Source organism: Emydura macquarii, unplaced genomic scaffold, assembly GCF_026122565.2.
Source record: "Emydura macquarii macquarii isolate MOO-44397 ecotype Brisbane River unplaced genomic scaffold, CSIRO-AGI_Emac_v2 contig_2699, whole genome shotgun sequence".
In the NCBI taxonomy this organism is placed as follows: domain Eukaryota; kingdom Metazoa; phylum Chordata; order Testudines; family Chelidae; genus Emydura; species Emydura macquarii.
The window spans coordinates 3,225,325-3,248,745 of NW_027132836.1; the positions used below are offsets into that span (position 1 = coordinate 3,225,325).

A 23,421-nucleotide genomic window follows, 5' to 3' on the forward strand; every position below is an offset into this window, starting at 1 on the left:
GGGCAGAATCTCGCCGGGCCCCTTATTGCCATTCCCAAGGATCACAAACTGCCCTGTCTCTGTCTGACCCGGCTTGCTGCAGGAGAAACCCCCGCCAGCGGAGAAGCAGCTGCCTCCCCCAGAAGCCGCAGAGGGATCCCCCCGGCAGGTGTGTGCGGTGAGCTGCTAGGTGTGGTGCCGGGGCTACCTGTGGATGGTCGCTGGCTAACTTCTTGCTCAGGGGTCGATACTGAGAGTCTGGGCTGGGGCCCAGCGTGACTCCGCTGGGTTCTGCAGAGCGTGTCAGCCTGGCCGGGTGGAGCACACCTGGGGGGGCGAGGGCTTGGGGAGGTGTGCTGGGCTGGGATTTGGGGGGCTGTATGCTCGCCCGCCGTGCGTAGGTTCTAACCGTTTAAAGGGACTCGCACCCCAGTGGCAGCTGGGGGTAGGCAGGGCGAGAGATGGGCATCAGCGTGAGTGGCCGAGAAAGGAACTGCCCCTGTCACCTTTCAGCTGCTGCTGCTTTTCCCAGGGGCACGCTGTGGATGTGGGGACGCCATCCCCTGCTGCGTACCGCTCTGAGCGGGCGCTGACGCCCTTCCCCCCAGAACGCGAGCTGTTCCTGGGACGGTTGCTTTGGTGTCCTGCGTGAAACGTGTGGCCAGATAGCTAGGTTCTTTGGCTGGCAGCTCGGCCTGCATGGCAGCTGGGTGTGTCTGGCCCCGGCCCCTCCCCGCAGGGAAGGTTTGCTGGGCCCCGGCGGGGTAGCCGCCCGCTCAGACTCTGTTGAGGTGTCGCTGCTGGTGTGCACAGTCCTTTGGCCGTGGGATCTCTGCACTCCGGCACGCGCAGACTCTGCGGGAACCAAAATAAGCCTTTGCTATGCAGCAGCTAAAAGTAGCGCTGAGCCGCCACGGGCTTTGTCCCTGCACGTCTGTCTGGCTACAGGAACCAGGAGATGAGCCCCTCCCCTCCCCAGGCCCCTTCTCCTCCACAAACCATGTCTCGCTGCCCTCTGGGCCGGACCTTTCGGGTATTGCTCTCAGCCAGCTTGGCCCTGGTGCGGGGGGAGCCCCGCGGAGGAAGTGAGCCCTGTTCTCGACCTCGGGAGCGCTGGCCTGGCCCATCCCTCGCTGCAGGGCTTGGCAGACTCTACAGGCAAGAGGGAAGCCCATCGTGTAGTGGGGGGCCGGTACAGCATCCCTGCTGGGCAGCCAGCCACTTGGATCCCCTGGCCAGGACTCTGCTGTACCCCCTCGGCTGCGTCGCGGGGGCTCAGGAACATGGAGCCCTCGGGAGTGTGGAGGGCCCCCGCTGAGCCCCGGGATGCGTGGTGAGGGGGAGCCTGTGGGCTGCCGTGGGCGTGGCCCGGCTAACTCCAGCTAGTCCCTGGTATTCGTGGCGTGCGTTCCTGCGTGTTGTCGTGCCCCGGGCAGGTGGCGAGGCTGAGGTGCAGGGGAAGTCTTTGCCCTGTGGCCTCGGGGAGCTGTGAATGCTCCCGCCATGGAAGTGCTGGCTGCAGCTCTGCCTCGGCTCTTCCCAGCGGAAGCAGACCTGGACAAGGGGCTTTGGGCAGGCAGCTCCAGCTTGCCCTTGCACCATCGCTGCCGTGCGCAGGCGTACGAACTCACATGCTAGACGGCAACCGGAGACTGCGCGGGGGCAAACGCCCACTGCTCTGAGGGCCCCCGTCGGCTGGCTCCCCTCTCGCCCCCCCCGTAGTCTGCGCAGGAGTGTGACTGGCACAGAGGGTGACACTAACGCTGGTTTGCCCTGTAGGCGGCAGCCGGTCCCGGTTCCCAGCTGACCCCAGTGGAGGAAGCGCACAGAAGGCTGGAGAAGATCTTCATGGCTTCTGTAATTGCAAGAGTTTTTCATACCTATCGACGTGCATGCCCTGCTCCGCCCTCCCGCCCGGCCGGCCGGCTGTGGCTTCCCCACTGCTGGTGCCCCTGCGTGCGGGCGGCTCTGAGCTCACAGGGTTCTCTCCCACCAAGCCCATTTCCATTGCGGTTTGAGATGGTGATCAGCAGCAGCTCCCCTGCGATGACGAGCCTGCAGATGTCCAGCCCCGTGCGCCGGCAGCGTTTGGCGCTGTGCTCCGCCCGGTGCTATCCCCATCGTGTAGTTGCCCGTAGGAGGCTGGCTGTTGCTCAGGGGCCTGCAGTTCCCCTTCACCCTGGCACTGTGCACGCAGGAGAGGCCCCGTGTGCTGCCTGTGTGTCTCTCCAATGCCTCAGCTGCTTGCCACTTACTAACAGCTTCTCCTCTGGCGGGAGAGCGAGGGTCCCAGCACGCAGCAGGGGATGTCCTGACAAGTCTTTGCTTCGAAATGTCCCTGGGTAACCGGTCCCTTGTCTAGCTCCCCCGAGATCCTTTCCCGGCTCCCGCGGAAGCCCCTGGGTGGGAGTTAGCTGGCAGTGGGCAGGGGCCAGGCTCCCCACGGGGCAGGACGTGCGGAAGGGGAGCGCTGTGGTGAGGCGCTCGGCCGCGGAGCGCTGGCGCTCTGCAGCCTGGAGCAGGAAGCATGTCGCCCCGCCGGTGCCCATGCCCACCGCCCGGCAGGTGGGCGAGCATGGCACGCTGGGCCCTCTGTCCTGGTGGCTGCGCTCCCAAAAGAGGATGACAGCAGCTGCGGTTTACTCGCTTCGATTTATGCCGGGGGGCAAACGCCCAGCGCAGCCCTCGCGTGGCAGCCCGCAGAGACGGCAGGCTTGGCCCTCTCCAGGGTTACGGGCCCCCGGCCCCCATGAGCAGCGTTCCGCGGCAGTGCACCCCGCCGGTGCTGGCGGCATTCGGCCAGTTGTCCAGCACAGGACATGGGTCTCCCGGTAACAGGGCCACTGGTTGCCAACAGGGGAGCTCCAGGAGGAGGTTTGGCCTGCCCCGCGGTGAGGCTGGTGGCTGGCTGGCTGGCTATCTGCAGAGCTGTCCCTTTCAAATCCAGCGGGAGCTGCAGCTTCAGTCAGTGGATTTCCCCCTGCGGGGCAGGTGGATTTTGAAGGGCCGGGGCAGGGCTGCTTTCTGTGGTGCAGTCTGCAGTCCCTGGGGTCAGCTGCCCCGGCCGACTGCGACTCCTCCGCTGACCTGGAGTCTGGCTGCGTTGATACTCGGGCTCCGGCGCAGCCGTGCGGTTCCTGTGCACACGCCGAAGCCTGTGCGAGGTGCCGGGCAGAAGCGGCTGGCTGTTGGAGGTGGCCGTGTTGGGGAGGGATGCTCCACGGTGGCCTGGGGGGCCAGAGTGCCTGACGAGGGGGGCGGGTGGCTGCCCCTCTGCCGGCGGGAAGCAGTTGGTTTCTGAGCAGCGCGTGGTTGGATGTCGATGTGGGGCTGGGCCCGGGCGTTGCAGGCCTGCTCCGTGGGGGTCACTGTCCAGGGCGCGTTTCCTTGGGCTCTCTGCTTATCTCACTCTCTCTTCTCCTTTTTCCTCCTCTTGCCTTGCTGCGATTAGCTGGACCCTGTGGCCTCCGTCTCCGCCCAGAGTCAGGTACTGTACCCCTGTCCACAGGGGCTCTCTGCTTCCACGGGCGACCTCCCGCCGTCTTCTGTCTGCCGCTGGGCTGGTGTCTGTGCACGCGCCTCATGCTGGAGTGTAAGGCTTTCTTCACCTCTCTCATCTCTGGCCAGCCCAGGACGCCACGCCCCGTCCGGTTATCTGCCCGGGTCCCCTCCTGCCGTCCTCCATTGTGCTAGACTAGGCCGCCTCCTCGCACCATGGGAACGGGAGCCGTTGTGTAGTTGTCGCCGCCCGTGGGCAGGGGCTCACGGTGTCACTAGCCAGATGAGCCGTGTTTCCTCTGGTTTGTGACTTTCCTCCCAGGAGGTTTGTTACCTGTAGCGGGGCGAGGAAGGAGGCAGCGTTGGCCTCCGCAAGCTTCTGGGGCAGTTAGGAAATTCCCCATCGCCCCGGAAACCGGCTGTGTGGGCCTCCTGCAGGCTAGGGCCTGCCGCTGGGTAGCCACGGGGGCTCCCTGGCTGCAGACTGATTCGTGCACCTCGGTGCGGGTGATCCTTCCCTTCCCTTCCCGCAGGAGAGCAGGAGCTGTGAGCTTTGCGCCAGGCAGCCATGGCACTGGGCTGGCAGTAGAGGGCAGAAATGGGGAGCCGTGCGGGAGTGGGGAGCTGCTGGAGGGTGTGAGGGCGAGACGAGCACTGAGCAGTTGTGAACTGGGTCCTAGCAAAAGGCTGCGTTCTGGCCCCAGCCGTTCCCCGTTCGCCAACAGCACCTGAACCAAACAGCAGTGCAGCCTCGCCGGCTGTCCGTCACCACGTCGCAGAGCGCTGCCCCGGGGCTGAGAACCGCTGCCTCCCTTTGCAGCTGGGCCCAGGGCCACTCAGCGCGTCAGTGCAGAGCTGCGGAGAAAAGCCGGGAGTCCTGACTCCCAGCCATAGGCGCAGACGGTACACGTGCCACCGCTGGGCCTGCTCCTTCTACTGACCTGGGGCTGCGAAACGCCAACAGGGACAGGGCCCAGGCGGGGCAGCAGAGTGGCACAGGCGTTAAACAAATCCCTGTAACCCAGCTCCCCCAGACATCCGGCAGGGAAAGGGTCCGTGAAAACGTCAGGACCCCAGAAGGGTGGTTTTCGGCCCTGTGCTCTGCACCCCGCGGCTCTGCAGGCTGCCTGAGCTTTCCAAAGGGCTCTGCCCCTCCTTCGGAAATTTTGTAGGCGTCTGCCAATGAGAGTTGAAAACCAGTCCCTGGTTCAGGTGCGTTTTCTGTCTCCACCTGCTGCTCAGCGTAAAACCTGCATCCTGCCCGGGGGCGGCGCGAGGCTGCTGCCAGCACTGAGTAGTTGTTAGCGAGGTCCCAGCCGAAGGCTGCATTCTCGCAGCCCCGGCGCGCCTTGATCCGTTAGTTGCCTGCCCCCTGCCGTCCCCTCGGAGCGGCCTGGCAGTGGCTGTGTTGTGCCGCTGCGTAACCGGTTACCATCGGCCTTTGCTCTCTGGTTCTCCAGGAGGCTCCCGGTCGCTCCCTGAGGCGCGGCTGTGGCTCCGACTGTGCTGCGCGGTCACCCAGGGGTAGACGGGGTCTGCTGCTCTCAGGGGCTGGGCTGTGCGTGTCTTGGGGCGTTGTCCTCCTGCCCATCACAGCCACCGAGCCTGACTCTCCGGGACGTTAGCGCCCAGACACGCACGCAGCTGCATTTGGGGAGCAAGAATTTGGGCGGTGCTGGGGGATCCCGGTCACTCTGCTGAGTGGGGGTGAGGGGTCTCCCTTTTGTCTCCTCCGCCCCAGTACCCATGTGTCGGCAGCCTGCCTGGCAGCCTTGGTGGGACGCTTCTTTCCACAGGCCCCTTGTTTTCCCAGCTGCTTGTGGGTTGGCTGGGGGGGGGAGGCTTTGCACCCCGTACTCAGGCCAAAGGAGTATTACCTTCAGGTCTCCCACGGGGTGGGGCAGAGTATTGAGGACTAGGCTGGGGGCAAGGCCCAGGACTGGGAGGCAGCACTCCAGGCTCTGCCACTCCTGCATGGGTGACCTTGGGCCTGGCACCTGACCTCTCTTCAGCGGCAGCGAGCCCAGCTCTGCAAAGCGCTTTGGGGTGCGGGGCTGGGAAGTGCAGGGCCCTGCTGGTGATTGTGACCCTCGGGGCAGTCCAGGAGCCAGAGAGCTGCAGCAGTGGGTGGCGTGCAGTCTCCCTCGAGTGCAGCCGCTCCTCCTGCGGCGTGGCGTGGCGTGCTTGGCGGGCAGCGCCCGCCGTGTGCCCCAGGCCGTGCCAGTGGCCCTCGTTCCACAGTGGGCGGGTTTGTCCCATTCGCCTCCATTTGCTTCTCATTACGGCTTTTCCTGCTCTCTGCGCCTCGGCCTGGCGGGGAGGATATTAACCCTCTGCACCTTGCTTCCCTTCCCTTCCCACCGGTCGGCCCCGGCAGGCGCAGGCGGACGATGCCCCAGCAGCCCCGTTTGGCCCAGCCTCTGCTGCATCTCAGCCCCAGGTTTGGCCACCCGTCCACACTGACCTTGCTTGCGGGAACACGGGAATTTGCTCGGTGCTGGGGGCAGGCGGGGGCGCTGCCGTGTGTCTGGGCTGGGTGTGTTGCTCTCACTCTACCCTGCCTGTTTGCACGAGGCCCTTTGTGTTTGTGGGACAGGCCTTTAGCAGCAGCCGCTGGAAAAGCCCCAGTGGGCCCCGGCTGGCCAGCCTGGGGTTGTTCTCTGGAGAAACACGGCCCTGCCCCCTGTGAATTGATTCCAGGGCTGCGGCGTCCGCTCTGCCCTAGGGACGGTTCCCCTGCCTAGCGGAAGCTTTGCCAAGCAGGCAGCTGTCCCTGGTTCGCAGAGCTGCGCTGTCCTGCTCTCTCCTGTGTGCTTTGGGAGAGGCGGTGTCCCTCTTTGCAGGGTCGCCGTGCTGTGCTCTCCGTGCCCCGTGCAGGGCAGGCAGGGGATGCGCGTGGTGTTTTGGGGCCGTCCCGCTTCTGCACTCTCCCCCCGTCCAGCGTGGACCCGTTCATTGGCTCTGCGGGACGCACGGTGTTCCCAGCTGTGCTGCTCTGCTCTTTCTTTTTGGGGTGCGGGAAGGGGTCGCACACTCCACTTATCCCAGTCTACCTGGGCACGTGACTTGGTTGCGCTGGCCCCAGAGCCGACATGTCACTGCCTGGAGCAGGGAGAGCGCCCTGAGAGCCGGCGTCGGGCCGACCACGCTGGGTGTTCGGGACGCGGGTGCTGCCGCCTTCGCTTGGATGGAAGCAGCAAGGACCAGCTTTACCACCCTGGGGTCCCCGCTGACCTCGCTGGGGTCTGAGCTCTGCTGGGGTCTGTGCTGGAGCCTGGGGCGGGGCTGGGTTTGTCTCACTGTCCTGTGGGAGCAGGGAGAGGGGGGTGCTGGAGTCTCTGATGGCCCAGGCCAGCCCCGTCCCCCCAGCCTGTGCAGTGACTCTCCCCCTTTCTCTCGGCGTGGCAGGCGAAGACGGAGGAGCAGATCGCTGCCGAGGAGGCCTGGTATGAGACGGATAAGGTGTGGTTGGTCCACAAGGATGGCTTCTCCTTGGGTGAGTCCAGGCCCCGTGGCTTCCTGGGGCAGTGCCGCGCAGTGGGATTCGCTGGCCTGCCTGCTCCCCCAGCCCGCCCTCGACAGTTCTGGGGTGTTTTGCTTGCCGGCCACCCCCCGGGGGCTGTACCTGTAGACGGGGGAGCCACAGCAGGTCACCGGCCCCCCCAAGGGAGAGGCAGAAGAGCAGAGCCCGGCGCCCGCTGTCTGCCCAGCTGGCGTGCGGGTGATGTGGCCGGTGCTGCTGGGGTGTGATTCGGGGACTGTCTGGAAGAAGGCGGGGGGGAGTGTGTGTGCAGGGCACGCAGGAGAGGCCTGGCTTCAGTGCCAGAGCGAAACCACTAGGTGTCAGTGCCGGCCCACGTGCGGGAAGGGAGCCGGCGCCGGCCCGGAGCCCCGGGGAGCTGGTGCAGGGGGGGCACCTGTAGACCTGGTCCGTGCTTTTCTTCGCAGCCAGCCAGCTGAGAACGGATGAAGCGAGCCTCCTGCCCGAAGGGAAGGTGAAGGTGAAACTGGACTACGATGGGGCCCTGCTGGACGTGGAGGAGGATGACGTGGAGAAGGTGGGAGCCCTGGGCCCCCAATTCTGGCTGCCGGGGGAGAGGGGCTGGGGCAGGGGACTGGGGTGTCGGCAGCGGACGGGTCTGTGCGGGGTGGGGCCCTGCCTGAGGCCGCCTGTCCTTTCTCCGCCCCGCAGGCGAACCCGCCGTCCTGTGACCGGGTGGAGGACCTGGCGAGCCTCGTCTACCTCAACGAATCCAGCGTGCTGCACACGGTGCGCCAGCGCTACGGGGGCAACCTGACCCACACCTACGCCGGGCCCACCCTGCTGGTCGTCAACCCCCTCAGCTCCCCCTCCATGTACTCCGAGAAGGTAACCCGGCCGCGTTGACCCTTCCGCTGCTGGTCCTGGCCACAGCCCCTGGGCTGAATGTGCAGGATCCTGTCCCGCTCTTGCTGGGGGGCGAGGACCAGACGCTCCTGCGGGTGGGGGGCAGGTGCGGTGGGCGTCCTGCAGGGGAACGGTGCAGTCACTGGCTGTGTTCTGCGCCGGGCTGGTGGCTGGCTGGGGCTGGCTCACTGGCCCATGCGGGGTAAGGCCCGCTGCCCCGGCCCTGCCGCGGGAGCCCTGGGGTGATCGCAGCGCCTCGGCGCGGCAGGTCGGCCCGACGCGTGGCCGAGGGCGGCTGGCGCGGGGTACCCGGCGCCGTGCGCTCACCCCGCCGTGCGCGCTCTCCCCAGGTGATGCACATGTTCAAAGGCTGCCGCAGGGAGGACATGTCCCCGCACATCTACGCCGTGGCCCAGGCCGCCTACCGCGCCATGCTGCTGAGCCGCCAGGACCAGTCGGTCGTCCTGCTGGGCAGCAGCGGCAGCGGCAAGACCACCAGCTGCCAGCACCTCCTGCAGTACCTGGCCACCATCGCCGGCAGCACAGGGAAGGTCTTCTCAGGTGAGTGCCGGCGGCGCGGCCGGGCCGTGGCGCTAGGCAGGCGCTGGTCTGTGCAGCTCTGCAGCCCGGCGGGTCCTGGGCCGCTCTCGCAGGCGGGTTATTAGCAGGTCTTGGCGCTGCTCCTGGGTCGCCTTGGGGAACGCTCGCTGAGGGCTCCCCCGGCCCCTGGGCTGATGCCACAGGTGGGCTGGGAGCACAGCTTGGAGGGAGCATGGAGCTCCCTCTGGGGCGGGCTGAGGTCCCTGGGGGGCGAGGCTTGCCCTGCTGCTGCCCGTGCCGTCCCTGCGCTCACTCTGTAACTCGCCCGGCCCTGGGCCCCACGGCTGGCCACGCGCACACACGCCCTCTTGCTCCCCTCCCGGCAGCGGAGAAGTGGCAGGCGCTCTACACCATCCTGGAGGCTTTCGGCAACAGCAGCACCAGCATGAACGGCAACGCCACCCGCTTCTCCCAGATCATCTCCCTGGACTTCGACCAGGCTGGCCAGGTGGCCTCCGCCTCCATGCAGGTGAGAGGCAGGTGCCCGCGGGGGTTGGGGAGGAAGAGGCGTGGTGTCTCTGTGCTGCGTGTTCAGTGGGGGGCACTGACTGGCGGGGGGCAGTGCCCACCTGGTGCCTCGCTCGGAGCCAGTAGGGCATACGGCCGTGTCCCCCGGCCCCAGGGTGGCTGGCACAAATGGGGAGTTGTCTTGGGCAGTCTCGGCAGACAGCCAAGAACCCAGTGGGAGCCAGAGACTGAGGTGTGGCGAGGCGGGCGCTGGGGGCTGGCCGTCCGCTCGGCCTTCTCCCAGCGGTGGAGCTGTGTTCACGCCAGGGCTCGGCGCTCCTGGATGGCTGGCCTTGTTTGCTGGTGCCTGGCCCGTGAGCGTTGCTCCTGCTCTGTTTTCCTCTGGAGAGCTGCACAGCCAGGTGGGGAGGGTAGCCGAGGGCCAGTGATTTCCTTTCCTGGCGCAATTCGTCTCCAGTATCAAGCTGTCTCTCCCCCTTCCGCCCCTCCTGGAAGCTGGCCCCAGCGCGCCGGCTGCTGTGGTGCTCCCTGCCGGTCGGTTCAGACGGCCGCGGGGAGGCTGGTTTCAGGGATGCTCTGCAGAGTCTGTCACTTTCCCAGCGTTTGTATTAACGTGCTCAGCTGCAGCGCAGTCAGTGACCCCGAGTGCGCTGGGCTGCCTGGGGTAACACGCGGCAGGGGCTCTCCTGGCAGCGTTGGCGTGGGCACGAGGCAGAGGGCAGTCGCTGGCGGGCAGGCAGAAGGAGCCAAGCCTCCCTCCATCAGCCCCTGGCGTGTGACGGGTTTTTAGTTTCCCCTTGAGGCAGTGGGGAAAGGCCACAGCTAGAGACAGGCTGCGTGTGACTGATGACGTCTGTTGAGGTCACGCCGAAGGGCCCCGTTGGGCCAGGCCCTGTGCATATAGGCAGCCCGGAGAGGGTCCCTGCCCGAGTCAGAAAATGCCAGGCTGGGGGAGCAAAGAGGGGAGGGCCAGGTACATTGGGCTGCCTGGTGCAGCCGTGCCAGCGCAGGTGAGCAGAGCTGGGCCGCGGCGGGCGGCAGGCGGGTCGGATGGGGCAGAGACCCACTGCTGGGCTCTGAGAGGTGCCGCAGCCCCACAGAGTTCTCGCCTCTTCCCCAGACCATGCTGCTGGAGAAGCTCAGGGTCAGCAAGCGGCCGGCCAATGAGGCCACCTTCAACGTCTTCTACTACCTGCTGGCTTGCACGGACAACGCCCTCAGGTGAGCCCTGCGTCGCCTGCCCCCTCGCTGCCGGCTCGGCGCCAGCGGCGTCTCGCCCCTCCCTGGCCGTGGGGATCGTCCCAGCCCAGCTGCGGGGACTGTGTGAACCAGGGCCGCTCTGTTGGGTGCTGCACACCCAGGCTGAGTGGGTCTCTGCGAGCTCCTGGGGACGGGAGGGGCCTGCAGTGTAGCTGCTGTGGGGTGGCCTGGCTGGCCCCTCACTCCCGCGGGAACACGAGTCTGAGTAGCCAATGGGCCAGGGAGAGAGAGAGACCAGGGGCCCGGCAGCCGCCTCTGTGCCCTGCGGCCGGGAATCTTCACCCAGCGCAGGGCGTGGTCTCTGAGATCAGCCTGCAGGCAGAGCTGGGGGTGGCCCTGTCCCTGTCCCTGCCCCTGCCCCTGCCCCTGCCAGCGGAGGCCAGCCCCGGGCAGCGCTGTAACGCTGGGTTTTGTCCCTGCAGAACCGAACTTCACTTCAGCCACTTGGCAGAGAACAACGTCTTCGGGATTGTGTCGCTGGCCAAGGTGAGAGAGGGCAGAGCGGGGCAGGGCTGGTGTTCCCAGGGCGCAGTCCTCTTCAGCTTCCTGTCGCCTGCGCTGAGCCCCTCGCCCCGGCCCTGACCCCAGCCCTGCATGGGCCCAGCCCAGCAGAGGGGCCCTTGCCTGACAATGGGAGGCTGGCACCGTCGCCGCTGGGCTGGTAGAACAGCCGCAGAGCGGCCGGGGGCCTGGCCAGCCCGTGGGGGGCTGCTGCTGCCCGCCAGCTTTCCGGGCAGCACCCTGGATGCGGGCGGCAAAGCCGCTGCCTTTCCTGGAGAGAGGGACTCTCCGTCTGTTCACTCTTCTGCTCCAGCCCCTGGATTATCCCTTCATGTCGATTTTTAATTAAAAGCTTAACTAAAGCCATCCCTGCGTGTGCCGGGCGCTCTGCTCTGTCCTTCCCGGGGCAGCACGGCCTCTGTTTTCTCCTGGCCTCGTTACGCTTGGGCAGCTCGAGATCCACGCAGAGCTGGTCTCGCTGGGGGCCGGGGCAGCAGGCCGGGGGCTGGAGCTCAGGCTCGGGGCGGGTGGCTGTGAGCGGCGATAAAAGCCATCCCTGTTACTCACACCGGTACCGTGTTCACTTCCTGTGCAGCCGGAAGAGAAGCAGAAGGCAGCCCAGCAGTTCAGCAAGCTGCAGGCTGCCATGAAAGTGATGGGCATCTCCGGCGATGAGCAGAAGACGTTCTGGCTCATCCTGGGGGCCATTTATCACCTCGGGGCCGCAGGAGCCACCAAAGGTAACGAGCGGTTCGGCGCTTCCTTGGGCACTGCGGTGAGCTGCGGTCCGCCTGTCTGAACTGCCGGCCAGGCCTGGCCTTCCAGTGCGCTGTTGTTTCAGGGAGGTCACCGAACGCTTTCCCCCGCCAGGGCGGTTCAATGCCCGGGGGCGTTTCTCTCTCCAGTACCCACAGGGATTATTGAACGAAAGCACGATGCCCGGCCCCACCTCGCCGCCACAGCCCCGGGCACCTTCCTGCTGACTGCTCAGCCACCTCCAGCCGCGCCCTCTTGACTGCGGCGCCCCCCGGCCATGGTGCCGTGGGCGGTCAGCCCCATTGCCCACCCTTAATGCCGGCCCTGCCATTTTAGGGAAAAGGGCACCTGGGCGGACTTGTATTTTGGCCGCGGGGCCCGCTGCCTCCCCCCCATTGCTCCGAGTCCCCGAGCTCCCTTCTGCACCCCGCAGGTAGGCTAGGGCAGACACGGGGGGAAGGGACGGGACGGACTCCGCAGGCTTCCCCACGCCCCCCCGCCTTCCCCGGGGGGGCAGATAGCTGTGATCTGGGCACCACTGGGCTAGCTGCTGGTGTCTTCAGCCATGCTCAGCCCGACTCTGAGAGGGGCACATGACCCACGTGGGGCTCCCCCCGCCGGGTCGCCTGTCCCTGAGTAGGAATAATAGGACTTCCCTAGTTCCCAGGCCAGGCTTATGGCAGCCACGTGTGAGCTGAGACCCCGTGACTCCCGGCTGCCTCCTTTCTGGGAGGCCAGGTTCACCTGGGGCGACCAGACAGCAAGTGAGAGAAACCAGGCCGGGGTGGGAGGGAACGGGCACCTGTGTAAGAAAACGCCCCGATATCGGGACTGTCCCTGTAAAATCAGGACGTCTGGTCACCCTGCGTTCATCCCCGTTGCTTGGTGAGCCCAGCTTTCATCCCCTGGCTTTGCAAAGGGAGTAACCAGCTCACTGTTGACCTGCGTGCCTGCGTGTCCCGCACAGACCTTTAGTTCTGCAGAGCCCCGCACACATCTGGCCCCGGGCCCTGGCTGGCTGGGCGGAGCAGTCCGTAGACACACTGAGCCCAGGTGGGCGTTGTGCCAGTCCAGGGCCAGGACTGTGTGAAGAGAGACAGCAGCTGGGTGTGGCCTGGCTGTGATTTGGGAAATCACACCGCTCCCCCTGAGCTGGGTCCTTTGCACGCCAGATACCAGGAGGGGCTTCCAGGGCTTGGGTGGCCTCTGCGGCAGCCCTTCTGCGAGGCAGTTTCCGGTCACCTCTGCGTTCTCGCGCCGGGGCAGTCAACGCGGCCGGGGGGCACACTGGCGTCTCGGAGAAGAGCGCGCCCAGCTGGTGCACGGGGCTTTCCTGTTTGAGACGAGCGTCCCGGAGATTCCTGCCGCGGCTGGCGGGATTTGATTTTACAGCCCTGGGAGTGCGGCCGGGCAGGTCTCCTTGCATTCCAGGGTTGACTTTGCCATGCAGCGCGTGGAGGGGGCGGGCTGATTTCAGAGTATCCCAAAGCTGGAGGTGACCCGGGCAGGCCAGACCAGACCTGGGGCACTGGTTCTAATTTCGAGGTCGTTCCTGTAGCGAAGCTGCAGGCCGGGTTGAGCTGGGCCGCCAGGGAGCAGCGGGTGCGCGGGAGGGGTGCTGGGGCGCCGACGACGGGGCAATCGGCTGAAGTCAGAGCGTGCGCCGCTCTGGGGGAGCAGCCTCAGGTCCTGCTCCGCCAGTGACCACGCGCACAGGCTGCGAAGGATATGTTTGTCGGGGCGCCGTCTCTCTCACAGAGGCCCGGCTGGGGAGCGGGAGGTGTCCCCACCAGCCCCCGTGGCACGACTGCCCCGACCCTCGCTGGCTGGCTTCTCGGCCGGCTCACGGCCCGGCTCTGAGCCTCGCCTCGTTACGCGGGAGGGACGGCGCTCCTTGCAGGCCCAGCCGCGGCCCCGCTCTGTGTGGGTGATCTTCTTGCTGTGAGCGGCTGCACTGGAGCTGGTGCTAGACACGCTGCCCTCTGCTGAAACTCCTGGGGCAGTTGCTTTTGGGGAGGGCGCGCCTCTGCGCAGGGGGGAAAGGTCCCAGGATGGCCCCCGAGACATTCAGGAGCCCCCCAAGGGGGCAGAGCGCAGCCGTCTGTGAGCAGCCGCTCCCTGGCCGTGGTAAAGGTACGCCGTGGAGGAGAGGCTCCCCACGTGGCACGTCGGCCGTCGCTGACTCCTCCTGACTGAGGCGTCTGTACCGGGCCCCCGTGTTTCTGGCTGCTGCCTCCCGTGGGCCTGTACCGGCCCAAACCTGCCCAGTCTGGGGATGGCAAGGGCAGGCAGCGGGCTGGCATGTGCGGCAGAGGGGGGCCTAGCCTGCGAACGGAAAGATGGTGGCCGTGCCTCGGTGCAGACTGAGTTGGGGCTGGCGTGCGACTTGGTTGCCTGCCTGGCTTTGAGGAGGGTCCCCGGGTTTGCCACGTCCGTCTGTCTGTGTGTGTGTGTCCTGCCCACCTGCAGTTGTACGTTGGCAGCTGCTCTCCCGGCTGTGTTCTAACCCCTGTTTTTGTTTGCATGGTGCATGCCGTCCCTTTGCAATGCAGACGCCGACGAAGGTAAAGCTTCCTTCCTCTCTGCCTTCCCCCCGTGTCCTTGCCATGTTCACGTGCTACCCAGTAACTCCCTCTTTGTCCCGTGGCTCCCTCCCCGGGCCAGGTGTGCCCATCGTTTCCCCCCTCCCCGGGGCGGCTGCCGCCAGAGCTCTGCCCGGCGTCTTGCCTGGAGTTCAGCTCCCCCGGTTTCTGCAAGGCGGGTGCTGTCCAGGTTCTCCCCTCAGCCAGAGGTTCCCTCGCCCGCGGCCCAGCCGTCCTGCAGTGCATCTCCCCGACACGCTGGGAAGGGATGTCGGGGTGCGCTTGCCCCCGTCCTCTCCAGTGGAGGTGGGCGTCCCCAGGACCCGGCCCCACCTGGAGCCCTGGCTTCAGTGCATTGCTTGGGTGCCGCGGGCGGCTCTGCTGCCCCCACCGGCTGGGCTGGGAGCACGAGGGAGCCTTTCTGGTTTCCCCGGCACAGCGACGGGTCTGCTGTTAGCCTGGCTGAAGCATGGAGCCGTTGACTTCCCTCCCCTCTCTGGCCGTTCTCCCCCGCCTCTGCACGGAGTCTTTCGAGCTCTGCGTGTGAATGGTGCTGAGCCTGGCCAGCGGGGCTGGACCCTGCTGCGTCCCCAGCACCGAGACTCTGCCCCTCTCCTCTAGCTGGGAGGAAGCAGTTTGCTCGGCACGAGTGGGCCCAGAAGGCTGCTTACCTGCTGGGCTGCAGCCTGGAGGAGCTGTCGTCGTCCATCTTCAAGCACCAGCCCAAAGGGGCCCTGCAGAGATCCACCTCCTTCCGCCAGCGCCCCGAGGAAGCCAGCTCGGGGGACGGCTCAGGTACCGTGTGTCGCTGCCGTGTGTGGGCGTGGGGGATGTCAGGCGATAGCGTTTCCGACAGGTGCATGGAGCCTGGCTTCCTTCTCCAGACCCTCTGCCCTTCTTTGCAGCTGCCGCACCCCTAGGTCTGTAACTAGCCACGTGGGGAAGGAAGCATGGTCCAGTGGTTAGGACACTGGCCTGGATTCACTCAACTCCCTGCTCCACCTCGGATGCCTGCGTGACCTTGGGCATGTCACTTTGCCTCCCTGGGCTTCTGTTCCCCTCTGGGTTCATAGCACGGCCCTAGGCACTCGGATGCTGTGGTACCTCAGACAGGGTTTCCCTGGGGCCCCGTCGCTTCCTTGGCATGAGTCTCTCTGAATGCTCTTCCCCAGGGCACAGCGGGGAGCTGAGGCCCACGGGGGCTGTGACTTGCCCCAGGCCGTGCAGCCAGTTTGTGGCAGAGCAGGGGGTTGACTCCCACCCCCCGAGTTCCAGGCCCATGCCCGAAGCTCTGGGCTGCCCTTCCTCTCCGGGCCCTGGGTGTCGCCGGGGCTCTGTTTGGAAGCAGCTTGCGAGGAGGGAGGCGGTGTGGGAGCTGCGCCCTCGGATGGTGGCTCTGCTCACTGGATACATGGGAGCTGGGCTTCCCCGTCTCACCCTGCCCCAGCACACAGCCGCCAGAGGCTGGGACAGTGACCCAGGACGGGCTCAGACCAGAAAGTGGCTGAAAGCCCCGAATCCCACCCCCATTTACTGAGGGGCCCCAGTCCTACCCCAGGCTCCCCCTCCAAACAGCATCTTCAAGCCCTCACGATTCACCCCGTCTGACACTGGGACAGGCCGAGAGAGGGCAGCAGCCAGGACGCCGCTGTAGTGACAAGGCCGTCCTGCCCGCCTGTGGGGACGTGCCGCCCGTCCAAGTCCCCGCGCTCCGGTGCTCGCTCCCTCGGTTCCTGAGCCAGAGGATCCAAGGGGGAAATGGATCCCGGGGGGGCTCCCGGAGCCCGTCCTGCCCTGGCTTAGGAAGCGGGGCACCCTGGCCGTGTGTTGGCGGGGTTGGGAGCTGGGGAGCAGGCTTTGCCTTCATGGTGGACCCATTTCTCTCTCCCCAGGCCCCAAGCTGACCGCTCTGGAGTGCTTGGAAGGCATGGCCTCGGGCTTGTATTCAGAGCTCTTCACGCTGCTCATCTCGCTGCTGAACAGGTACCGGCGCCTGTGCCGAGGCCGGGCCAAGCGCCCAGCCCGGCTGGTGCAGGTCGGGCAGGAGCATTGTGCATTGTGCACCGAGCTGTCCCGCTGCTGGGCTCTGCGTCCTGCCCTGGGGGGTGGCAGGAGATGGGGGCCCTGAGCTCCCGGCCCCCCTCGGCTCCAGGAGAGCTGTCACGCCAGGCCCTGCTCCGGCACGCTCTCCTAGCCTGGCCCCTCCGCCGTCCTGCTGCGCGCTGCGGGACCGAGCTGGGCTGTGACGTGGCACACGGACGTAGGTGCTGGAAGGCCTGGCGTGGTTCCATCACAGACAGGGCAGGCGGTTTGGCTCAGTGGCTCTCTGCCCCCCGCTACACACGCCGTGCCAGCGCCCCTGGCTGGAGGCTGAGAAAGGAGCTCTCCTGCCTAGGTGTAATCACTGGGGCAAGTCGTTGGCCCCACACGCGTAGCCAGGGCGTTCTGGGGCGTTGGTCTCCCTCCGGCGCGGCCGGCCTGGCTCCCGATGGAGGCACCGAGCAGGCTGGGTGGGTCGGGGAGCAGCAGGCCGCTGGAGGGGCCCATTGATGGGATCCAGCCTGGCAGGCTGGGGGGCAGCCCCTCGGTCTGCTCCCAGACCTGGCATTGAGCCCGGGGTGCCCCGGTCCCTCTCTCCCCCGTGTGCAGGGCTCTCAAGTCCAGCCAGCACTCCCTGTGTTCCATGATGATTGTGGACACCCCAGGCTTCCAGAACCCCGAGCTGGCTAACCAGAGCCGCGCGGCCACCTTCGAGGAGCTGTGCCACAACTACACGCAGGAGCGGCTGCAGTCGCTCTTCCACGAGCGCACCTTCGTGCAGGAGCTGGAGCGGTACAAGGAGGTATTGCCGCCGCCCGGCGCTCTGCGGAGCGTCACCGCGGCAGAGACGCTGCAGGAGCCCAGGGAGGGAGCAGAGAGCCTCTCCCGCTGCAGAGCGGAGCCTGCGGGCGCTGCCCTTGCCCGGGGCACGCTGGCTCTCGGCTGCGTGGGCTGTGAAGGGCGTGTGACGGGCGGCGGAGGCCCTTTCCTAGCTAATCGCGTTCTCTCTCCTTTCTGCTCTTGCATCGCCTAGACTGTAGTTGATTTCTAACCCCGCAGGTGCCTCGGACAGTCACGTCTAGACACTGGGCAGCCTGATCGGCCGCTTGGAGTCTGGTGCTTCTTGCAGCAGGGGTTTCCCCGGAACAGGCCATTTCCCACAGGCTCTGCCCGGGGTACCGGGGGCGTCGCTAGCGGCCCTGTGCCTTGCAGTCCCCCGGCAGTGCTGGAGGGAAGCCATGTGCCGAAGAGCAGGGCTCACACAGCAGCTGTGTCTGCCCCGCTGGAGGGAGGCTTTTTTTGGGGGGCGGGGGGTGAATTGGGCACAGACCCCTTTGCTCGCGGCTGGGCTGGTTCTCAGTGGCCTGGCGGGAAGGGTGCGCCCGTTCTGTGCTGCCCGTGTGCCTGGCCCCGCTGACCCCGAACGCCCAGGGAAACCCCTGTGGTTTAATGCCCTGTAGATTCTATTGAGACTAATGTACTGACTGACCCGCTCCGGGTCCCGTAACCGTGATCTTTAGTCACCCAGGCACTAACCCTCTGTCTGTCCGTCCTCTCTAGGAAAGCATAGAGCTTGCATTAGATGACATAGAGCCCAGTACATCTGGCTCTGTAGCCACTGTAGACCAAGCGTCACACCAAGCACTGGTAAGCACACACTTCTCTCTCCCCAGCTCCTCCCCAGGCCCAGCGCTCGTCTCCTGCTCCCTGGGGCAGCAGCTTCGAAGCCCCCCCCTTTAAGCAGTCACCAGTGAGTGGCCCCTTCCTCTGGGCCACCCTCTCGTAACCCATTGTAGCAGGGCTGGCCAGGGAAACCTGGGAGGTATCTTGTGTGCAGGGAGGGCGAGGCGAGGCTGCAGAGAGAGCCCCTCCTGCATCTCCCAGCTCCCCTCCACAGCAGGACGTTTCTCAGATCATGCTGGGTGTTGGCCATGTTCCTGGCTACACCCGGCCGCAGCCAGTCACCTTTGAGCCAGGTTTTCCCCTCCGTCCCCGGGGCGGGTGCTCTGCGGGGGTTACGTTTGTGGGGAGAGGGCCAGCTGACTCCGTTGTGCGAGCAGAAAGCACACTGGGCTTGCAGCCTGGCGCGGAGCTGTTCTGCACTCGACCAGTAGCTAATAGTGCTAACGAAGAGCGGCGTCCGGCCCTGCATGGGAGGCAGCTCCTAGCGGGTGTTACAGGTTTGCTCTGATCTGCCCAGTTGCTGGCAAGGCCAGTTCTCGGGGCTGAGTTCTGGGGAATGCAGCTGGCCCCGGTGTCTCCCGAGCTGCTGGGGCGGTGACCGTCACCGTGCTGGGGCAGGAGGGCTCAGCCGGGAGGCGCAGTCTGCGTCTCTCTCTCATGGGTTGGAACGGACGTCCCTTCCGAGGCCACTTGCCTCTTCCCCGAGGCGGGCCATGGACTCTCGGTCAGCTCCGTTCTCCCTCGCCCATCTCCAGGTCTGTGCGCAGACTGTGCCGCTCTCGGGGGAGAGAACTGCTTTGATTTCCCCCTGTTGGTTCCCGACATCCTGCTGGTGGCTCTCCGGGTGCCTGCAGGGTGAGCAGGTCACCCAGAGTGACGCCCGCTGGTGGGGGGCGAGAGGGGTGATCACAGCCCCCTCTCCTGCGCTTCCCTGACCTCGCCGCCCCTCTCTCAGTCCCGTCCCACTCAGCACCCGGTGCCAGAGGCTGGGAACGTCCCCACTTCCCCGAGAGCCAGGTCACCCACCCAGCAAAGTGTGCTGCCGAGCAGGAGGTTGCTGTGGGAAACCAGCGAGGCGGGCTGTGCTGGGGAGGGGCGATGGTGCCAGGCAGACAGCTCCAGGCAGTGGGGCGGGATTTGTGCGATGGGGCCATTTCACCAGTGATTACCTCTCCCGTTAACACCTCGGCCAGTAAAGCAGCAGGAGAACAGCAAGCTGGAAAGCTGCGGCTGTCACGTCTGGTGGTGATGGAGGGGCCTGGTTCAGTGCCAGTCCATCGCCGCAGTTTGCTGAGCATTAGGAGTCAGAACAAGACAGCCAGGCCCTTCTCGTAGCCTGGCAGCGGTATTTACGGTAGGGAAAGGGGCTGTCCTAACCACCAGGCAGTGCTGCCCAGGCCTGTGCAGCAAATCTCCCACTGCCTTTAGGCAGGAGGGCCGCGGAGCTGGTGCGTCCAGCCTGTGCTGCAGTGGGGTCTCCGGGAGCTCCCCTGGGAACGGGGGCGATGGCCCATGGCTTGTGGCCCTCAGGGTGTTCTGGCTGCGTAGAATCATTCCCCCCCAGCACTGAAAGGCAGCTGCCTCTGGGGCAGAGCTGACTAGCAGGTGAACAGTGCAGCGCACCAGCCCAGGCTGGAAAGCAAAGGGTCGGCTGGAACATCAGGATGGGCTGTGGGAGACCAAGGGGAATTTTCCAGCTCTCAGAGCGTCTCTGCTTCAGCGACCGCAGGGGCAGGGCCATGGCTTGGCGTCTGTGCTGGGGCATGTCGGCTTGTGGAGCCGGGGCGGAGTGACAGGCTTGCCCAAGGGAATGGAGGCGTCCAGGTTGCTCCTCAGGATGGCAGTGGCAGGGACCTCGCCGTGTCGCCCGGCTCATGGACCGGGGAACTCCAGCACCCAGGTGGTCAGCTGTGTTAGCAGCCCTGCCCGCCGCCCCGTGGGCACTGGGGGAAATGACTCTCCGGGCAAGCGCTCGATGGAAATCCCGTAAGATGCCAAAGGAGTGGAAACATGAGTGCAGGGCAGGGCAGGGGCCGCCCAGCGGGGCGAGTGCCCCGGGGTATCACAGAGCACCCCCTCCTGCCGGGCAGTGTGGCCTTACTGCAGGTAGCCTGAAAGCAGGAGTGACCCATGGAGCAGGAGATGGCTCGGATCGCAGGAACGTCTGTGGGGCGGGGGGAGAGCCCCATCCCTCCCCCTAGCTGGCGAGCGGCAGGGGAGCCGCGAGTGGGGGCTGGGATGCGATGGGCGCGGCGGTGTCTCCTGGCCGAGGTGTGTGCCTGGCCCAGGGTTAAGTATTGATTCTTTCTCTGCGAAGACTCTCGCTCTGCCTGCGCTGGGCGTCCCGGGGAACGTGTCCCAGACTCTCCCCCTAGCGCTGGGGCCGGGACCGATACACAGCCACCCTCAGCACCTCTCTCCCTCTCCGGGGGGCTCTCGGCCCAGCGCTCCCCGGGTGCAGGCTGCCAGTCCCCGCGTGCCCGGCACGTGGGCAGCGGATACGCTCCGGGTGACGTGTGCGGGCTGGGCCCCTCTCTGCAGGTGCGTTCCTTGGCTCGCACAGACGAGGCCCGGGGGCTCCTGTGGCTGCTGGAGGAGGAGGCTCTGCAGCCTGCGGGGACCGAGGACACGCTGCTGGAGCGGCTCTTCGCCTACTACGGGCCCCAGGAAGGAGACAAGAAAGGTAAGGGGCGAGGCCAGCCTTCCGCAGGCCGAGCCAGCCCCTCTGCGCTCTCCCCAGCTCGCTCCACAGTGAGGCTTTCAGTCCCGTTGTGTTTCCTTTGTTGGGGTGAAACGTGCACCGCATGGGGCCTGTGTGGTGCCAGGAGCCATGGCCCGGGTGCCCCCCTGAGGCCGGGCAGGTTCAGGAGAGAGCCCCTGGCAGAACGGGCCATGCCCCCCTAAAGGGGAGGAGATGTGGGCTGCTTCTGTCCTGTGCATAGGACTTCTCGGGAGCCGGCAGCTCTGAGAGTCAGGTTGCGCTGCAGGGCTAACACCAGCCGTCATGGTGTCCAGGCTGGGGCTGGAGCCGGCCTCTGAGACCGGGCAGCAGGAGGGTCCCAGAGCCCGAGTGGAGCCCTGCAGAGTGAGCCCCAGCCAGCTGAGCTGGGCTCTGAGACGCGCTGCCGCAGGGGTTTATGCTGTGTAGACGTGTCCTCTGTTTCCTGGTGTGAGAGCTTTGCCAGTGCTCTGGGGCCTCCTTAGCCCGGGGCAGGGTTTCCTGCTTGGGGACCGGGCCTGCAGGGCTGGTTACTGATCCGGTTCCTGTCCCTACAGGCCACAGCCCCTTACTGCGAAGCGACAAGCCACGCCATTTCTTCCTGGGCCACAGCTATGGCACCAACTGGGTGGAATACGATGCCACAGGCTGGTTACATTACGTCAAGCAGAACCCCGCGTCGCAGAACGCCTCGGCCCTCCTGCAGGAGTCTCAGAAGTAAGCAGCAGCCGTGCAGTGAGCGGCTTCGGCGCCGTGGCCCTGTGCCACGCCGTCCTCTAGCGTGCTGGGCTAACGGGCGTCTGGAGAATAAGGCCTGGGTTCTCTGCAAACCTGGGAATTCAGCATCTCTGCCTCCGGGCTGGTGCCCTGCATGTTCCCGTCCCCGCCAGGCTTCAGTGCCTACAGCATCCCAGCCCAGGGCTGCCCGCTCTGGGCTGTGTGGAGCTGAGCAGGCGTGAGAGCAGTGCCATGGACCGTGAGGGGAAGAGCTGGCATCCCCTCTCCTTTGGGGGGGATGTGCCGTGCTGCCGGGCGGTCAGCGCCGGCGCTTCTCTGCTTCCAGCCCTCTCGGGCCCGTGGGCTGCAGTGGGATTGCTCTGCATGGTGGCTGCTCTGCTTGCAGACAGTACGTGCACAGAAGCGGCTGTCGCCGTGCTTGAAGCTCCCGGAGGCGTCCTGCTGCGCTGGGACGGGAGAGCACCTTCCGGTTCTGGGCTGCATCAGCCCGCCGTCGGCGCTGCAGTGCAAATGTCTCTGCCGGCTTCGCGCCTTCCCCTTCGGAGCTGCTGCCGCCTGCCCCAGGGTGCTCGACGGGACGCCAGCCGCGCGGCTCTGCTCTTCTCCGTGTCTCGTGCTCAGCTCGGGGCTGGGGTTTATTGGGTGTAATGTGCGCTTCCTCTGCCGACCCGGAGACAAACAGTAGGGCCTACGCTAACAGTGGCTGTACACACACATTCCCTCACTCCCCCGCATCCAGTGAGTTCCTGGCGCTGAGTCCTGCGCGGTGCCCGTCCCTGGCCGCTCTCTGCCTGCTGCAGCAGGGTTTGGACGATGGCAGGGAAAGGCACGGGGCGGCTGGTAACCATCTCGCTCTGACGGCAGGAAAATCATCAGCAGCCTGTTTCTGGGCCGGGCCGGCACGGCCACGGTGCTGTCGGGCTCCATCGCTGGCTTGGAAGGCGGGTCCCAGCTGGCCCTGCGCCGGGCAACCAGCATGCGCAAGACCTTCACCATGGGCGTGGCAGCGGCGAAGAAGAAATCGCTGTGCATTCAAATCAAGCTGCAGGTGGTGAGTCGGCGGCGTGCAGGACCCCCTTCTCCCACAGGCGGGCCAGGCCAGGCCGCAGCTAGTAGTGGCCAGTGGAAATCCCTGCCCCGTTTCTGTGCTGCCCCATGGCTCTGGATTGGCTGGGCAGGTCGCACTCCTGTTGCTGTTCTCAGCAGCCTTCTGTCCCGGGCCCCGGCGGCCTTGGCAGCCGGACCCTGGTGCCCTGCGGGCGCAGGACGGGAGCAGAGGCTGCACTTCGTGCTGCGCGCCCGGGGGGAGAAGCCGAGAGCGAGTGGCTGCTCGGCCCCGGTGCAGAGACGCGGGAGCTGGGGGGGTCTGGGACCTGCACACAGCGCTGAGCGCTGGGGCCGAGCACCTGGCTGCTGGTGGGACTGGAATGACCCTGTCCCTCAGCCCCGCCGCGCAGGGACCCAGGGCCGACCCGTGGGAGGCACCAGGTGCTCTGCAGCAAGCACCACCGCAGGGGTCCTGCTCTCCCCGGACAGGCTGGAGGCACCGCGTGATTGATCCTAGGGACAGTTTCTCCCTGGGGCCCTTCTGCCCCAGGGGACTCAGCACAGCGCCTGCCATGGCGGGTAGAGGCTGTGCCTGAGCCATCTCCTCCCTCCCCTCCAGGATGCCCTGGTCGACACCCTGAAGAAGTCGAAGATCCACTTTGTCCACTGCTTCCTGCCCAAGGCGGAGGGCTGGAGCGGGGACCCCAAGGGGCTGGCAGCCCGGCGGATCAGCAGCAGCGAGCTGGACCTGCACGGGGAGCACTGCGAGGCGGGGCTCATGCAGCTCGACGTGCCCCTGCTGAGGGCTCAGATCAGGGGCTCTCGGCTGCTGGACGCACTGCGCATGTACCGGCAAGGTTTGTCCTCTCGGGCCTGGGCGGCGGGCTGGGCAGAGCTGTTCCCTGCAGGCGGGCGCGGGCCCAGGGCTGAGCTCTGCGGGAACAATCCCCCCAAGTCCAGACGAGCATGCGGGACTCCCCACTGCGTGCACGGGCGGGCCCTGCATCCCCCGGCCAGCGGCGATCCTCACCTTCCCCTTCTGCTCCACGCTCGGGGGCTCCGGGTGGGGCTGGCGTGCCCCCCGGGCCGTCTGCTGTCCTTGCTCCGTCTCCACGGGCTGCTGCTGGGGGGAGTTGGGGCAGCCGCACCTGGCACCTCTGTTC

At 66.4% G+C, this 23,421-nt stretch overlaps 1 protein-coding gene across 1 annotated transcript in view; it reads left to right on the forward strand.

Annotated features, from left to right (window-relative positions):
• Positions 1-23,421, forward strand: part of MYO18A (myosin XVIIIA) — a 108,489-nt gene that overhangs the window by 52,778 nt on the left and 32,290 nt on the right. Inside the window, exons 4-24 of the mRNA XM_067565908.1 lie at positions 83-148; positions 1,759-1,836; positions 3,431-3,466; positions 5,855-5,917; positions 6,886-6,973; positions 7,426-7,535; positions 7,670-7,846; positions 8,215-8,425; positions 8,791-8,933; positions 10,053-10,153; positions 10,615-10,678; positions 11,289-11,433; positions 14,002-14,013; positions 14,653-14,826; positions 15,924-16,014; positions 16,681-16,873; positions 17,632-17,718; positions 20,296-20,437; positions 21,031-21,190; positions 22,076-22,262; positions 22,878-23,115. Coding sequence (XP_067422009.1) covers positions 83-148; positions 1,759-1,836; positions 3,431-3,466; positions 5,855-5,917; positions 6,886-6,973; positions 7,426-7,535; positions 7,670-7,846; positions 8,215-8,425; positions 8,791-8,933; positions 10,053-10,153; positions 10,615-10,678; positions 11,289-11,433; positions 14,002-14,013; positions 14,653-14,826; positions 15,924-16,014; positions 16,681-16,873; positions 17,632-17,718; positions 20,296-20,437; positions 21,031-21,190; positions 22,076-22,262; positions 22,878-23,115 — 2,566 coding nt within the window. The remainder of the gene's footprint in view (positions 1-82; positions 149-1,758; positions 1,837-3,430; positions 3,467-5,854; positions 5,918-6,885; positions 6,974-7,425; positions 7,536-7,669; positions 7,847-8,214; positions 8,426-8,790; positions 8,934-10,052; positions 10,154-10,614; positions 10,679-11,288; positions 11,434-14,001; positions 14,014-14,652; positions 14,827-15,923; positions 16,015-16,680; positions 16,874-17,631; positions 17,719-20,295; positions 20,438-21,030; positions 21,191-22,075; positions 22,263-22,877; positions 23,116-23,421) is intronic.